Consider the following 16,967-nt stretch of genomic DNA (forward strand, 5'->3'; position numbering starts at 1 on the left):
CTTAGCAATAACAAGACCATTTCTCTCTTGTCAACAGTATTTTCAGGACAAGCCCCAAACACAAACCCATAGTAGCCTCTTTGAAGGAAATTAACTCTACCACAGCCCAAACCAGCACAGGCACTCATGGCAATCCTTCCTGGTTGACAAAAACAGGGGGTGGAGTCATGGGTGGGATTGTTTTTGAACCAGGCTGTATCATTGTGGCACCTCAGGGGGGTGGGGGCCACGATGATACCTTTTCCAGGAAGCCTTTACAAAAACCCATAGGTTCATGAGCCGTGTGGCAGAGCCTGCTAAGGCAGCTGCAGAGAATTGTGCAGCAGAGCAGGCGTGCTCTGCCTTGGTTTCTCTTAACGGACTTGTGTGCTGGGACTTACTTCCATCATCTGAGAACTGAGCCTGCCCTCTCTGGGAAGCAAGCTAGGAATTTCTGAGATAATTGAAATTAATTTTCAGCAAAGCAAACTGACTGCAGATGCACCTAAAGCCTATCAACCATGCAAAGCTGGAATTATTATTTTGTCCTAATGTACCAATGTTTGCAAGAGATGACAAAATGGTTCTTCCTTAGTGTGACACAAGTGTTAGAAAAAGAATCCTGACATGTAGCAGGTATCTCTCAGAGGCACTACATAAAATGTGTTGGGGTTTTGTCTCTTAAATAGTCCTCCCATATCTGCAGACTGCCTCATGTTTGTGAGAACAAAGGTTGCCTCTAATCCTTCTCCCCAGTGTGTCACTGCAGTTCTTCCTAAAGGGTTTGTCTAGGACCAGTCAATAGATTTTTCTGGGCTCTCTTTGTGTGGATGATTTTAACCAATCAGAAAAATGAATGGGATCCTGAAAGACTATCCAAGACAGCTGGCCTGCCATGGAAGGGAAAACAAAGGCCTTTGTTTCGTTCTCTGCCAATGGTGCACCACCTCAGACAGACAATGAGTTTGGGATTCCCAAAACTGTAATGGTTTCTGTAGCTTGCGCTGATAGCAAGTCACATGCAGTGCATCCCTTCCCTTAGCTTCTGATACATCACTTTGTCACTGTGACTGGCGCTAATATGCTCTTCGGCAGTGGCACAAAACTTACAGTAATAGGTAAGAAATTTTTGTTTCCTCTTTTAAATCACTGCAAATGCCATGTTTTCTCTTCAGAGGACATCATAATTAACCTCCCATTCATTATTAAATAGGTATTTTCCTGGTGTGCTTGTAATCCAGTCTGCTTTGGAGAATAGTTTAGTAGTCTAGGTAGGTACACACCTTTGATTTTGAAGAGCTGAATGAATGCATTTTCAGTAAAGAAAAAGCTGTCCATAGAAAGAATTTGGATAAGGAATGCGATGAATAATATGTGCATGACATTAAAAAAAATTGTCCTAATGATCAAGACATGCAAAAATTCCCAAAAATGCAGCTACTCTCTATAACACTGGTTCTGCTGGGGCATGAGATGATTAAGGACAAGTCAGTGAAATGCTGTCTATCTGCCTGGAAAGAACTGACTTACAGTTACATATTGAAGGGGTGTAGAAAACAAAATCAAGATGATACAAGCTCAAAATACCCTGGAGCTTCCCAGGGTAAATTAAGAACGTGATATCTCAGATACCTGGGAAAAACAAGGGTGCTAGCATTTTTAATTAATAAAAAAGAAGGCACAAATAAATGCTCAATAAATGCTCATATAATAAGCAATACAAAAAACTTGCTTCAGCTTTTAAAGTCCTTGATATATAAAGTAGCTCTCCACAGCACAGGCAGTTTCTTTCCACTGAACAGGCTCACCAGGATGGTGATACAATGGATCACAAAGGACAATGGCCTTACAATTCAGAATAGGTGCTAAATAGCCACTGAGAACCACAGAAAAATAACATATTATTTATTTTCAAAGAGAAGGAGATCTCAAGGAATGTTGGCATATAGGAAATGTTTTCTATTATTCAAATATGACACCTAAAAAATAGATAAATATCCTCTGAAGAAATGGTGGAAGCTCCAATAACTGATTCACCTAAGCCTGAACCAAAAGGGCTCTGGACAGAGTATTTCTGATGTTGATCTCAGGTTTTTAGACAGACATATGATAGTGTTCCCTTACAGCCCTGCTTTCTAGGAGACCTGAGAAAACTGTACTCCATGTTTCTTCTTCTGCGGGCACCACATGAGGGGCGGGTTAGTCCACAGGCTTGCTCAGAGGTCTGGGAGTATAGGAGAGGTTTTTCTGCAGCTGCAAAACGGTGTGAATAATGATAGAGTGTCCTTTGGCAGTGGGACAAAACTTACGGTCATAGGTAAGTAAGAAGTCAGATCTCAGTGATCTATGTGATACTTGTTTAGAAGACAAGAATATTCTTAATGAAAAACTTAATAATGATAATTTTTCCTGCAGCCACGAGAACAGGATTAATGCATAGTTGCTTACTAAAGTTGCTTACTTACATAGTTGCTTACTTTACTTGCTTACTAAAATGAGATGTGCCATTATGAAGTGTAGAATTTGCAGGCACAGATGTTGATGTCCTTTTGTCTGCAGCCTTTGTCTTTCATTTCTGGGAACTTCATGAAGGGAGAAGGGAATAAATCATTTCATTTTCATCCGTTCTCCAAGAAAATATTATAGAGGTTGGGAATGGAAAATGCTCCTCTGGTCTGCTGGTTTCTGCAGTTCATCTGTGTAATGACCCAAAGCAGCATTTTGAAGTTAGAGTCTGGTTTCTCCTGTGTGCTGAATCACGGATGGAAAGAGTAATCTTGCTGTCACTTTGCTGGCCTCTCCACAGATGCTTGGCAGGCTGTCTAAAGTAGCTGTGGGATGCTGGCTTCTGCTAACAGTCTTTCTCACAACTTCTACCACTCAGCCAAGACTGTATTATTTTTCTCTCAGCTTACTTTGCTCCTCTCTTCTTTTTCCCCGTTTTCTTTCTCTGTTTTCTCCCATCCCAGCAAAGGATTTAACATCACCTATATCAGGGCGTGTTGGAATCCCGGGGCAAAGTACTTTTTCCATTTGCAACTGCCCCATTTGATAGCAAATACTGTAGAAATACTCCCTGGTGCCAGCTTCTTTACCGAGTACCATTTTAAGGCACTATGTGGCTGGCAGGAAGAGCATAATGACACTGGGGGTTACAGCCTGACTTTGTACAGCTGTGCAAACCAGCAGCTACAGTTTGGAGTCGGCACTGTGCTCAGAGTTATAGGTAAGGAGCTGTTGTTAACCCAAGTGCTCAGTGTGAAGGCTGCTGGAAAATTTCCCTTGCGTTAATGACATGTGGCATATACACAGATGACTTTAAAATGAGAGTAGGAGTGAAAGATAACAAGAAATTAAAACGCTGACCTTGCCACGATGAGAATGGAGGAACTGAGGTACTTTTTCTCCCAGGTGGGTGAAGTCGGTGTGACAGGGAATGCATGTCTTTATGCATGGAAGTGATTGAGCTTTGTGGCAGGGTCTACCATGAGCAGTGTGGAAAACCAGAACACAATGGGCTGCTGATCACACTTTTTTTTCCTAGCTTCTGCTTTTACCAATCCCTTTATTTCATTTTAAGCATGCTGATTTTCTGGCTGTCTTTGTCTTTCCAGTTGTTTCAGGAGTTTTATCCATCTTTCTTTCTGTTTTTCTCCCTGTTTCACATATTTTCATCTTTTTTGTTGTTTGTTTCTTGCCTTCTTTAGTCCATTCAGTCTCTCCTTTTTCCCTTGTCTTTTCTCAGGTTCCATCTCTTCATTCATTAGGTTTTTAGGCAATTAGCCAAAGAATTTTTCAGAAATAATTTTTGAATAGGATAAAAATCATACTGCCCAAGTGCTTGAAGGGAGAAGTAGAAGCCATCAAACTCTCTACAAAAAAACTGAAAAGAAAGAAGAGTGCTAAACCCTCTAGAGAGTTCTCTCTATTTAATATCCAGGTCATTTAAAGTCTGTACAAGCTCATACAGAAGCAGCCCAGGGATCTTTGCAGAACAAGCCCTGGTGGTCACAATTAAGGCACCATTTCAATGCAAACATGAGGGCTTAGGGGACAAGATCTCTGCAAGATATTAATTTCTGCTAATTCTTCTACCTCTCTTCCTCAGCAAAGGAGAGGGTCATCAGGAAAAACATCTACAATTCATAGTGCCTTCATACAAAAAAAAAAAAAAACTCACCCTGGAGTAATTATTTTCTCTTTGGCTCCACAGTTTTCTCTGCATTTCTTTTTCCAGCACTACTCTACAGACCTCATGGCTTTCTCATGCTAGATGAGTAAAAAAGACTCCCTGATATAGTATATGGAAAACCTCCTGCTTTAAGAGTCACTGCTTGTCTTCTGAGTAACTTCTCATGGCTGCCTTGCACATCCTTTTAACTGAAGTCTGTTCTCATAAATCTTACAAGCAGGTATTAAACATGTAAGGACAGGGAACAATTTTTGATTTGCTAGTGTATAGAATCTTACATCATTTTGGGAAGACGTGTAGCCTAGGATCAGAGCTTCTCATACATACTGTAACCTAAAAATTAAACTACATAAAGACATGTTGAATGTTGTTAAATATTGATTGGTTAAGACCCAAGGCAAAAACCTGTCCCTGGCAGATTCATGTTATCTGCCTCAAGTGTTTTTCACTTCAGACAGTGAGAAGGATCAGCTCCTCCTTCCAGATATCTCTTAGATGGGGGCCAAGTAGGGTAACCTAATGGCAGTATCATTCTGAACACTGCAATGACCACCATGTCTTAACTCCATCTCCAGGAATGTAACTCAGTTTGCTGAAGATATTTGTGCCTTCTAAGACACACTCCTATCTCTTAATACAATTTTACAGACACAGACCTTGCAGCAAAACTGGGCACTTTTCTGCCCATCTGATTGCTCAGCTTCTTTGCAGCTTTCTGTTCTTCTGACAGAGGCAATAGAAGAAATTCATGTGCTTGTGCATTTCTGTGGCCAGATCTTTATGTTCCCGTGTGACGAGTGAAAACCATTCCCTCCACTTTCCTGAGGTCTCCTGTCCAATAGACATTAATTGTCCAATAGACAGCTGGTGAAAGGCCAGCTCTCTCAGGAGTAACATGGCACAAAGTCAGGACCATTTTCAGGGAGCTCTGATTGAAGGGAGTGATGGAGGCTCTGGACCATGTTGCTTTGTGTTTCAGGGAAGAATGAGGAAATCATACCTCCAGCTGTGGCCATCTTTTCCCCATCAAAGCAGGAGATCCAGCAGAAGAGCAAGGCCACGCTGGTGTGTCTGGCCTCTGGTTTCTACCCTGACCACCTGACTCTGCGCTGGAGGGTGAATGGGGTGGAAAGGACCGAAGGGGTGGGGACAGACGAGTCCTCCACAAAGAATGGCAGCACCTACTCACTGACCAGCCGACTGAGGATTCCAGCCTGGCAGTGGTTCGACCCCGCAAATCGCTTTGAGTGTGTTGCCAGTTTTTTTCAGAATGAAACAATGCAATCAATGCAGAAATTTATCCATGGTGATGCTGGTGAGTAAAAAACTCTCTCACCATGCTGTACGAGACAGAAATCTCAAATCAAAAGGGTGTGTGTTATGATATGGACCACATCTATATACAGCTTCCCTTCAGGGTGTTCTTCTGGCACAAATACACACCTAAATATGTAGGGATTAGCATATGTCTCTTCCCATTCCTGGACTTCTGTACTTGCATTACCATTGGACAGCTATAGTCTCTTCTGGCTTTCCACTGAGAAATCTGTGTAGTAGAGTAAATGGCCCAGTATCATAAAACACCTTGTGTGTAGTAATATGAATGAGGCAGTGTTTTGTAAACTGAGACTTCTAAAATCTGTATTCTGTTGGTTTTGAAGAGAAACATGACTTTCAGTTCATTTTTGTCTTTCAGGTTGTGCACTCAGAGAAGGTACGTGTGGCTTCTCACATAAAGAGAATTTTGCCTCTTCTCTCAGGCAATTATCAGTGTGTATTTTAATTCCAGCTTTACTGACATTAAGTACAACGTGTGGGAGATATCTGCTGTGTGAATAGCTCCTACTTTCACATCTAAGTGATTTGTATGTGATATTACAAAACAAACAAAAAAAAAAGGAAAACAAGGTTTTGGGAAGGTTTTTTGTGCATAGTATATATATCTCTGCTTTGGGCATTAGCTCTCCCATATGATTCCATTTTGAAAATAAAAGAAATCACGGTACTTTCCTGTAGACTGTAATTCACTCTTTATCATCTTCTCCAGTCCTAGAAACTGACTTCCATGGGGAAGATTCTTTCTCAGCCATGAAAGAAATGATCCCTTCTTATCCAACGGATTCTGACATCAAGACACAGGATATGATATTTTGAATATTTCTTAGTATCAATCTCAGAACACTTCTCATGACAACTCCAATTCCCCTCCACACTGCTGTCATGTATGGAGGATATTCGTATTAAAAATTACATTTCTTTCCCCTTTGTATACATATGTGCATCCTCCTGTTTTTCAACAACTTCTTTGATGCTTCAGGAATCTTGAGGGTGCACCAAGACACAGATGGTGTCTCAATGCTATGGGAAACCCTTGAAAAAAAAAAAAGGGTAGATTTCTCAATGCTATGGGAAATCTACAAGAATAAAATTTATAGAAGCCATATCATTCTGGGCTTTGTAAAACCTTCCTGATACATCAGCAGAACGCATAAGACCTGGACAAAAATGAGAAAAAAAAAATTTGGACTTTGTAATTCAGCCTGTTTTGCGTTCATAGCAGGGAACTCAGACGAACAGCTGCATTTATAGGTAGATGTGGCAATTCAGTACTTTCCTAGCATAAAGCCAATACTTATGTCTTTCCTAGACTTGCTTTCTCTTTCAGTCCTTTGAGTCTATGTTCTGTCCCATCCCCAGTTCCCTGGTGTCAACAGAGCCACTCATTTGGCTCTTGTTCCTTTATGTCACTTAGCTAAAGACTTCAAGGGTGCTCATTTGATAAGAGCTCCATTACAAGCAGCATCTCATGATGATGATGGTGGTGATAACTGAATACACAAATGCTGTTTGACTTGCAGACTCGTACCTGCGGTATGGGAATTCTCTGAAGCTCACTTACCTCATCCTCTGTGGCAAAGCCTTGGTCTATGCAGTTTTGGTGAGTGGCCTGGTGTGGACAGCCAAGGTAAGTCAGAGTGCCCCTGGAAGGCTGGGCTTACTCACTAGTCAAGGATCATTGGATGCAGGCTAAACCTGTTCTCAGAAGTGTGCTGGTTCTGCAGGTGCTCTGCCAAGTTTTGTTGCAGTCTGGCTTGAAAAATCACAAGTGATGGGTGTTCTCTTACTGTTTTTCCAGAACTCAAATAAATTCAATGCTATCTAGCAAGGAAATTCCCTCTTGCATTCCTCTTTAAACCCGTGAAAAAGATGAGAATTATAGACCAGTTGCCCAGAAAGTAAATAAGGAAATATCAGATATATCATGCATTTGTCTAACCATAGTAAAGGGGCTTACACCTGTAGTGAAAATAATAAGGTGGTTTTTTGAGTTGATGCAGAGGGTAAATGTGATCAAACATTTACAAAAAACTACAAGCAATAGTGGGATCAATCTGAAAAGATGGGATGAATTGAACTAACTGCCAGTAAATGTCTTTTATTTGTAAGTTTTTTCTGGGGCTGAAGGATACACCCAGTGAGAGCAGCAGAAACCCCAGCACTTGTCTGTTCAAAAGCAGAACAGGGAGATGTATATGAACATTGAGCTGGTAGAGTTGAGGGCAAGGAGAAAGACAATCTCAAATATATTTATTGGTCCTTTTGCAAGGATTTACTGAAGGGGGTAGACTTGTCCTTTTCTGCATCACAAGAATAGAATCACAGAGTTATTTAGGCTAGAAAGAACATTTAAGGATTGTCCAGTTCCATCCCCACACTGCAATGGGCAGGGCCATTTTTCACTAGACCAGGTTGCTCCAAGCCCCATGCAACCCAGCCTTGAACACTTCCAGGAGTGGGACATCCACAGTGTTTCTGGGAAACCTGGGAAACTGTCTCACCACCCTCACCAAAACAAATGTCTTCCTTTAATCTGAAGCTGCCTTGTATGAGTTTAGAAGCAGGCCTCTTTGTCCTGTCCCTGCAGGCCTTGGTAAAACATCTGTGTTTTTCTCAAAAGTCCCCCAGGGCCATGTATTGAAAGGGCTCAGGCAGGCCTCTCCACTGGCTCCTCCTCTCCATGTGAAGATGAGTTGCTCTCTAAGCCTGTCTTCATACCCTGAGGCCCTGTGGCTGTTTTTTGTGGGTCTCCTGTGGCCCTGCTCTCACACATCCATGAGTGTCCTGTGCCAGGCCCCCAGAGCTGGACACAGAACTGCAGGTGGGATTGGTGGGGGTTCCCATGGGCTCACTCTCAAAGTCTGTCCAGGGCCCTCTGGATGGCATCCCTTCCCTCAAACACATCAGTGGCCACACAGCTTGGGGTCATCTCTGAACTTGCTGAGGGGGCACTTGATCCCAGTATCAATGACACACTGATGAAAGCTGAAAAAATGCTTTTGGTCCCTGTGCACACCCTTGAGGGAAACAATTTTATTACTGGTTACCACTTGAACATTCAACCATTGATGGTAACTCTTTGGACAAGGTCATCCAGCCAATTCCTGTGCTTGTTCTTGTTGTTTGGTGTTCTTGTTATCATTTGTGTTATATTATTCTTATTATTTTATTCCATTTTGTTTTCAATCAGACTGGTGTCAAGTTATCCAGAGAATAAATGAAGAGCCCTTGTCATCACATCAGCAGGAACGCAGCAAGTTCTCTATCTTCCCATAGCAGAATATCCATGTTTCTGAGAACTTCAGAATGTAATTTTGCTATAATTATCTGTTGTCTTCCTGTTCTTCACTTTGTTGTAATTACTGCTGAGCTTTCCCTGTACTTCCATATCAGACTGTATCGTGTGTTATTGTAACATATCTTGAAAACTAGCACCTTCTTAAAGCTCAGAGGCTGAGAACTCATCTCCTTCATTTAGGAATAAAGTTTTCACTTAATTCCCTTGCAAAAGCATGATTTGTTGTTTATAAATGTGGTCTTCTGTAGTAGTAATGTCTACCACACAACCTGCAGTGATGAATAGTGCCATAAGGGAAGGCACATTAAAGATCATGCCCTGACAATTTCTGTAGGAATATGTTACTTTCTATGGGAACAGCAGAGACTCATTGAGTACTTAGACTGTACCAACAAGTGGAGCAGGGCTGCAGGCTTTGGAGGCTTGCCCTCACCAGGGTCTGATTTTGAGCCAAAATAGCTGCATAATTCCAAGGTGACAGAGAAGGAAACAGCACTCCAGCCAGATGAGAAGTGGCACTGTCTGGGCAGAGGCATGGAAGCTGCTTTTTCTTTTCCTTTCTCCTTCCATGGGATTACCTTGGTGATGGCACCAGACTCACTGTGGTAGTGAAGAAAAATTTGGTGAATATGTTAAAAGTCACCTGCCACTTAATGCATTTGTTTCAAAAGCATCTGATGACAGCCTTGAGAGGAATCTGTCACATCTCTTTTAATGTCATTAAAGAAAAAAGCCGTATCTCAGGGCTAGAGAAGAGATGGGTATAATGCGTTAAAATGGAGTTACTGTTCCTGCTCTGTGGTTCTCACGCCTTTCATCTCTTCAAAACACTTCTGAACAGGAGAAAATATCCTCCTGAACCAAGAGATTTATTTGGTGTTCTGAATATGGAAATTACTTACGTTGTCTCGTGGCTGCTTCAAACAGAACAGAAAAAGGTTTCCTGAAAAATAATTTTCACAAAAGGGCTTTAAGGGCTCTTACATGCACAAGATGTGAACAACCTGATCTAAGGAAAGTGTCCCCTTCCTCTTTGGAGAAGAAACAAAACGAACAGTTCTTGGCAAGTGGGAATTGTGAGAAGCTTGTATATAGGGACACATTTCAGGGGGAGAAACAAAGACAAACAGAGATATCTTCTGGTTCTGGTGATGGGTTCTTTGCCCAAGATGCCTCATTATTCATGCTCAATGAAGTCAGAATAGACTGGGGCACAGCAGAATGGAATATTAAAAAATAATTCTAGCTCAGTCTGAAACACATTTAGATAGATATAACTTATTGGGACACTTGGTGAAAATGGCTGCAATTATCAGAGCTGTCAGAAAAAAAACCCCAGATCAATCTTGTCCTCACATGCACAGACTTTCAGAGTGGTCATGGCAGAACTTGGTCAAAGTGAACAGAGAACAAACTTGGGCATTGCAGTTTAGGAGCAGGCAAGCCACAGTGTGAAGGAGGGACACAACACAGCAGTTGTATGCCAGAAAATAACTTGGTAAATGACAGAGACTTCCTTTGAGAGTCTGGAATAAGTAGAATGCTACCACACTGAATTCATATCTCTCAGTCATGGAAATTGTGACCAAGCAGAGCAGTCCAATCCTGTCTTTTTCCAAGCTTGCTGCTAATCTTGTAAAATCTCATTCCCACACACTCTATAATACATGCTATAATACATGTGATTGTGCAAAGAGAGCACTTTGAAAGAAAGACAGATACATATAATACCTCCGTATTTTTTCCCCCTCTTGGATTGAAGTATATTTAAAGGAAAGGTTTTGTTCATTAAGCTCATTTCCAAGAGTGTTTTGGGCAGAGGATGTTTGTGATGGGGCTGGGTCTGGTTGTTACTTAGGTCCAAGGGTAGAAGCAAAGTTCTGCTCTGCACATGCCTGTTATCCCTCATTCTGACCATCCAGGAGATCACTTTGGACAAAGTGATATCTTCAGGGTGATATTCATGTAAGGCCACTTTGCTACAATGTGTCTCTAATAATTTTCAAGAGAACCAACTAGTGAGAATGAAGGGGAGAGTTTTAGACAAAAAGAGGGGAAATCTTCCAGGAAAATACTGCCAAGACAATCAATGAGGAATGATGAAATTGTGTTGACCCTTCAAAGAAAAGAGTAAAAAGGAAAGACTAAGAAAACCAAGAATGAAAACAAAGACAGAACTTAGAGATAGGGTAAAAAGGATACAATTGAGAGATGGGGAAGAGAACAATCTTATCTGTAGTGGAGGAGAAGCAATGAAATCAGAGTGTGTTTCTGTAAAACCGTGTTTGTTGGGACGTTTTCTGTGCACCATGAACTTTATAGTTATAATATAGTTATATATATATCTATAGTTATAATAAAGTTACAATAATCAAGGGATTATTAAATGTGGAGGGTCTTTCTGGAGATCTTTCATCCACTTTGCATCTCATTACTACTTCACACCACAATTTAAACCATTGTTAATTCAGTGGAAGCTCACACAGGAGTAAATGAAGAATGGAGTCATACATTTTATGTATAAATATTTCATGCTTAGATGTAGAAAAAATGCATACTAAGGTAGAGAAGCAGTTGTGGAGCTTTGGAAGCAGAAGCCCTGAGAATGTTCTATCCAGGCAGAAGGAGTAGAAAGCTTAGAGCGGAGGCCCTAAAGGGAGTTTCTGTCTATCATAGAGTCAACAGCAGAGGAAACTGTCTCAGAAGGCCTCCACAGAAAATGGTGCCTCAGAATGAGAGCAGGTGGTGTGCCAAAATGTGCTGGAAAATACTTCTTAAAAGAACAGCAGTTAAATTTTAGCAAAACAGGATGCGGTTTGACATTTACTCAAAAAAACATTTTGATAACGCATCAGCCTCTCTTACCACAACATCACCCAGGCTTCTCAGGACGAAGCACAGGATGTGGCTTTCTGTTCACCATTTTACAGTTGGGCAGAAAAAGTGACACATAAACGGTCTCGTGAAAGCTGTTGGGTTTTTTGCTTCAAATTATCACACAATCTTCTCGTTACTGAAGTCTGCAGATGGGTCCTGCATGTGCAGCTGCTCTTTCTTTTGTGCAAACAAACAAACAAACAAAAAAGAATTTGTGGCTTTGGGGAGAGTTGTTGATCTGCTTTTACGAATTAAAAAAAACTCTAATGCTTTTTCTAGGCATCTCAAATCAGCAAAGCAAGATAATAATAATCACAGACTTGTAGAAAAATTGATGGGAGAGGACTTCTTGACGTGTCTCAATACAAATTCCTGTTCAAAACAGGGCTAACTCCAATGCTTCAACTCATCTTCCAACTAAGGCTCAGAGCTTTGTCCAGGTGATTTCTGAATATCTTCAAGGACAGAGATTTGACAAGATCTCTGAAAAACATATTCCAGTGTGGAAGTATCATGAAGAGAAAGTACTTTTGTTATGTGTAATCAGAGGTTATCTTGCTGCAGCTTTTTCCACTTGATTCCACTGTGCCCCTCTAAGTCTACAACTCTGGTTTGGCATTTGGAGTCATGCAATTACTAATCTTTTAGCCTTCTTCTCTCCATAATGAACAAAAAAATCAATTCCCTCAACCTCTCTAATGTTTCTACTCCAGTCTCTTGATCATCTCAGTTACTGACCTTCTCCTGCACTCCACAGTTTTTGATATCTCTGTTGTACTGGGGTTGCAGGGGGGGCAGGAATGTGTGTGGACTAGAGCAGTGGTATTCCAGATGTAGTCTCAAGAGTGCTCCAACATGCTAACTGCACCCTAGCTAATGCAACCAAAAATGCAACTAGCCTTCATTGCTGAAAGGGATTGCTGTCTATTCATGTTTAATTACTTTTCAGCAAAGTTGTTCTAGCCATTCAGCTGATATCTAAAGGATTCACATAAAAGTTCTTTCGCCTTTTCTCCAAGGATGTGCCTGTAGTCCAATAATTCTTCTCCCAATGAAGAAACACGGCACAATAATCACAAATTGAAAATTTCCTTTGAAGATCAATATGGTTATCCTGCATGTGTGGTAACTCCTTGGCCCTACAACATTTACAATATAATCTGACAGAGTTCAAACTGGGATAAGAATAATATCACAGTGTGGATGCTATGTCTAATTATGGAATGTTCCCATTCTACATCCTTGATTTAATTAAACCTTTCCAGAACTGGAAACATATTATTATTATTCTTTATTTCAGAACCAGCAAATTATGCAGGTGACTTTTAGACATCACAAGAACCTTGCTTAGTGCTTTTTTGGTTTAGAACAATTTAAGACAATTTGTTACATTATCATCATCAAAGACTTAGACCAAGAGTATCTCAGGCTATGACTAATCCCACTGCATCAGTTACACTATCTGGGAGAATGGTAGGGATGGAAAGACACTGGTAAGTCTTTTTGTGTGGCACGAAAAGAGTCTTCATGCCAAACCAGAAATATCCTGTCAGGAAGAGGTTATGCAGTATATAAATTTACATTCACATCCTGTTTGTTCATCCCTCTATATTTTTGTCTTCAAAATATGAATGCTTTCTGAAGCAGTGTTCATGTCAGAACTTATATCACAGTCAGAAAGATCTACAAGGCCTTGAGAAACATCACAAAGTTGCCTTAGATTAAAAAAACCCTCAAAACTCAGCCACAGAGAGAAGGACTCAACCAGATTAATACTGAATACTGCTGCTTATTGAGTAGTGAGAGAGGGAGATAAAGAGACAGATATGACACACATAGTGGTATGGGATTCACTACGCAGCCAGAAGTAAACCCCACAGTCAGAACAATTTTTGAACAAATGAAAATCTACATGTTATTTTTTCTTGAATGTGAATTTGTTCCAAGTTGCATACTACTCTGACTACCTGCCTTTCCACTTTATACTCTCCATCTACATACAGGTTTTCAGGATTTTGTCTATGCACTTGCAGGTCATGGTAATGACTCCACTTTTGTCATTTTAATTAGTCTGTTGCACAGTAGTTCTGTTTAGATTCTATGCCTGCATCATCTTTTGTTCAGACTCCTCTTCAGCACCATTGAAAATAATCATTCAACAGTTTTCTTGTGATTGGGGTAACCTTTCCATGAACAGTGAAAAACACTGTAGTTCAGGAAGGAATGAGAGTGCACTAAAGTATTTCAGACTTGTATATGTCAAGCAACTGTTCTGTGTCAGGTAAGAAAATGTCTTAGGGGACAACAACTTGTGGCTGTGTCCACTATAATTTACATTTCCTTTCTTTTGTATCTGCATTTGGTTAACCATCTTTATTGATTGTTCTGATGAGAAGGAGGATAAGTGGCTGATCAGGACAGAGGAGTTCAGCAATTAGCCTGCACTTCAAATACCTATTTTGCCTAAGTCTTATTTCTACCTATTCTTGTTCCACCTTCTCAGTAACATCTGGTTTGTGAGTAGGTGATTGCCCTACACATCCTTTTCCTGTGCTGAGAGCGGCTCCCTTCGGAGGGAGGGTGCTGAAAGGGGAGAGGTTTATGTAAAGAAAGTAAGTGACTTTGAAGTGTTGTGTTCAAACTACTGGCACAGAAATAGATGGCTGAGTGGTTCAAATTCACAGACAAAATATCCAAATAGAATTCTGTGAGGTTCGGCCGGTTAGCTTGGAATCCAACTGGAATGTCACCCTTTTCCTTTTGATTTGGACCATAGGAATAATAAATTGATTGCATCGCCTTCCCTGCATGCTGCAGATACCAGTACATAGAATTGTGATTATCATTTTGACTGCATTTCAGAGTAACTTTCTCATCTTCTCTCACCACAAGACTTGAAGTTTGGGTGATTTCAGCTCCTGTAAAACAGAACAAAATTAAAACACAGTAAAACAAGTAAGCCACATTCTCCCAGCAGCAGAGCAGACATTATGGCTCTACTGATTCCTTACTTGTTCCAAAGAAGTAAATTGTCACACACAGAGCTGTCCACATCCTCATTTCTGCCTCAGGAGTCAGTGAACCTACCCTAGACAGGACTTCTATAGAACTGTTTCACCTGCTTCCTCTAAACCAATAGCAGATATCTCTGTGACAGCTACATCTGCGCTTAAAAACAAGCTCCTTCCTGCAAGATTTCAAGCAAACACTTTAATTGAAGTGCATGCATTGAAAACACACAGAAAGTTTCAAACTGACTCATCTGGAAGCTTTTCATACTCTACCAATGACAATTGTGGTTTTATTTACCCTTGCATGTCTTTTTTTACCTTTTGATATTTTGTTTCCAGAATAAACTAGGAAATGTTTAGTGCAACAAAATAATGTGGTTTCATTCTGTATTGGTAATTGATGGATCTTTTCTTTCAGGAAAAATGCAATACCTATTCTCAGATCTTAATCTTTTTTCTTCCTTCTCCACGTGTTAGAGCAAACATGCATTATGTTATTTTGTGAAGAGCTTAATATGAGAGCCTGTTTCAGCCATAGTACACAGCAAAAATGAAGGAAAACTGGGTTATTCCTGAGGTAAATATCTAACAACTTCTTGGCCAGCATTACCTGTACTAATTATAAGTGCATCTTGCAGGATCCAGAGTGACACCACTGATTCTGACACAACTTTTTAACCTGTGTTAAGACGATTGATTGCTGTCCCACCATGGTATTTTGGAAGCACAATGGGAACCATCACAGTACTCATAATCTGCCATTTATAGCTTTGAAGTGTGGCCCCAGAGGCCAGTGCTCATATCAAGCAACACAAGATCTGTGCTACTGAAAATATTCTTTCTTATTTAAGTGAAAGGGTACCATCTGGTGGAGTGAGGTGGCGTTTACAGTGATGCTTAGAGGATTATTTTTCAGAGACCTTTATTTTTGTATTGGCAGATATTAATGGAAAAGGAACTGGAACTAATGCACCAGAGATATATATGTCATTAAACTGGAGACTGTACAATTGTGCATTGAAAGTGTTGACTCACAAGTACACAAGTTCTTTATCTGGACAAGAAAAATCTCAGAGGTGATATTGAGAATGAGATTTCAAAAACATAATGCAGATGAGCAGGGGAACTGGTGTGTGTAGTAGCTGTTGAAGTTCCTAACTAGATATGCTGTAAAAATTTTCCTAAGATCCAGGTAAAAGGGCTGGAAAGAGAAACCTTTTTTCACTCAGAACAGTTCTCCTCTGGGTTTTACATGGTACAGGGGGCAGAGGAGAGGTCTACAGCAATGTTACAGGTAAAACCTTTCAGAACAATATCCAGATTTAAATCCCATGTTGTTGTTTTGAGACAGGATCTGAATCCAGACAAACCAGCTCTCTAGTCCACTGTGCAGTAAGGTACCATAAAGGGATTAATGACTAATGTTTTCCTACTGTATAAAAATACAATTTTATAGCTTAGACTTCAGATTCTATGTTTGAACAATAAATATTTAAGTATTTAATATAAAGTGAAAGAATTTCAAGAGGAAAATCTGATTTACATCATCCTGTTGCACACCACTGGTTAAATCGAAGTGGTTAAGTGTGGGCAGTTGGAGCCCACCTAATCATCACCTAATCCTGGCAGTGAATTTGTTGGGAGGTTAGTCTTCCTGATGAAGTTGTAAAAATAAAGGCATCAAAATGTCTTACTGACATTTTGAGCATAACATGGCTGATAACCTATTCACCTAATGATCAGCTCAGTGTTGTGATAGACTTACTTTCTCCTTAATGAGAATGAACACATGTAATATGGGCTTCACTCTCAACAAATGTCATGATTAACCTTTTAGTCAGGTTTTTTAAAATTTTTGTGTGATACTGAAATTACAAGATGTGGAAAAAAGTTATGACTTGCAATGTTAATAGAACTGATTCGGTAAATACAAATACATCTTTCAGGAAAAAAAGTTACATTATTAATTTAATTTAAAAAATAGATAAAACCTCCTGCACTTCCCTTTTTTTTTTTCCTCAATTAGTCAAATTTATTTTAAAATTAGTTATGTTTGTCACTTTCCAGTCATGAGTATCAGGAACATTTTACATGACAGAATACTCACTCCTGTCTGTAAGCCAGCTGTTTCAAACTTGTGTTGTCACATTATTTTTATTTGAAAAAGATATGATAATGGTATTTAGTATAGTTTGCCTGTTCCACAATCTCTTCTTGGTTTAGTTCAATTTCAACACAGCACTTTTGGTGAGGATGAGTTACACAGAGAAGA

At 40.1% G+C, this 16,967-nt stretch overlaps 1 protein-coding gene across 1 annotated transcript; it reads left to right on the top strand.

Moving 5' to 3' along the window:
• Positions 1 to 1,038: 1,038 nt before the first annotated feature.
• LOC310906508 (T cell receptor beta chain MC.7.G5-like) lies at positions 1,039 to 9,407 on the top strand. Its single transcript, XM_083855833.1, has 5 exons — positions 1,039 to 1,097; positions 5,151 to 5,486; positions 5,868 to 5,885; positions 7,030 to 7,136; positions 8,700 to 9,407. The coding sequence occupies exons 1-5, from the start codon at positions 1,061 to 1,063 to the stop codon at positions 8,724 to 8,726; spliced, it is 525 nt and encodes a 174-aa protein (XP_083711959.1). The 5' UTR covers positions 1,039 to 1,060; the 3' UTR covers positions 8,727 to 9,407.
• The last annotated feature ends 7,560 nt before the right edge of the window (positions 9,408 to 16,967 follow it).

This window comes from Zosterops lateralis (assembly GCF_965231275.1).
Source record: "Zosterops lateralis genome assembly, chromosome: 2".
Lineage (NCBI taxonomy): Eukaryota > Metazoa > Chordata > Aves > Passeriformes > Zosteropidae > Zosterops > Zosterops lateralis.

What these genes read in the sequence shown, in the direction of transcription:
- LOC310906508 (XM_083855833.1), top strand. Translation starts at nt 1,061, where the DNA reads ATGCTCTTCGGCAGTGGCACAAAACTTACAGTAATAG. An exon ending in CACAAAACTTACAGTAATAG is followed by an intron (nt 1,098 to 5,150) that starts GTAAGAAATTTT and finishes TTTGTGTTTCAG; the next exon opens with GGAAGAATGAGGAAATCATA. An exon ending in GCCTGGTGTGGACAGCCAAG is followed by an intron (nt 7,137 to 8,699) that starts GTAAGTCAGAGT and finishes GTTTTCAATCAG; the next exon opens with ACTGGTGTCAAGTTATCCAG.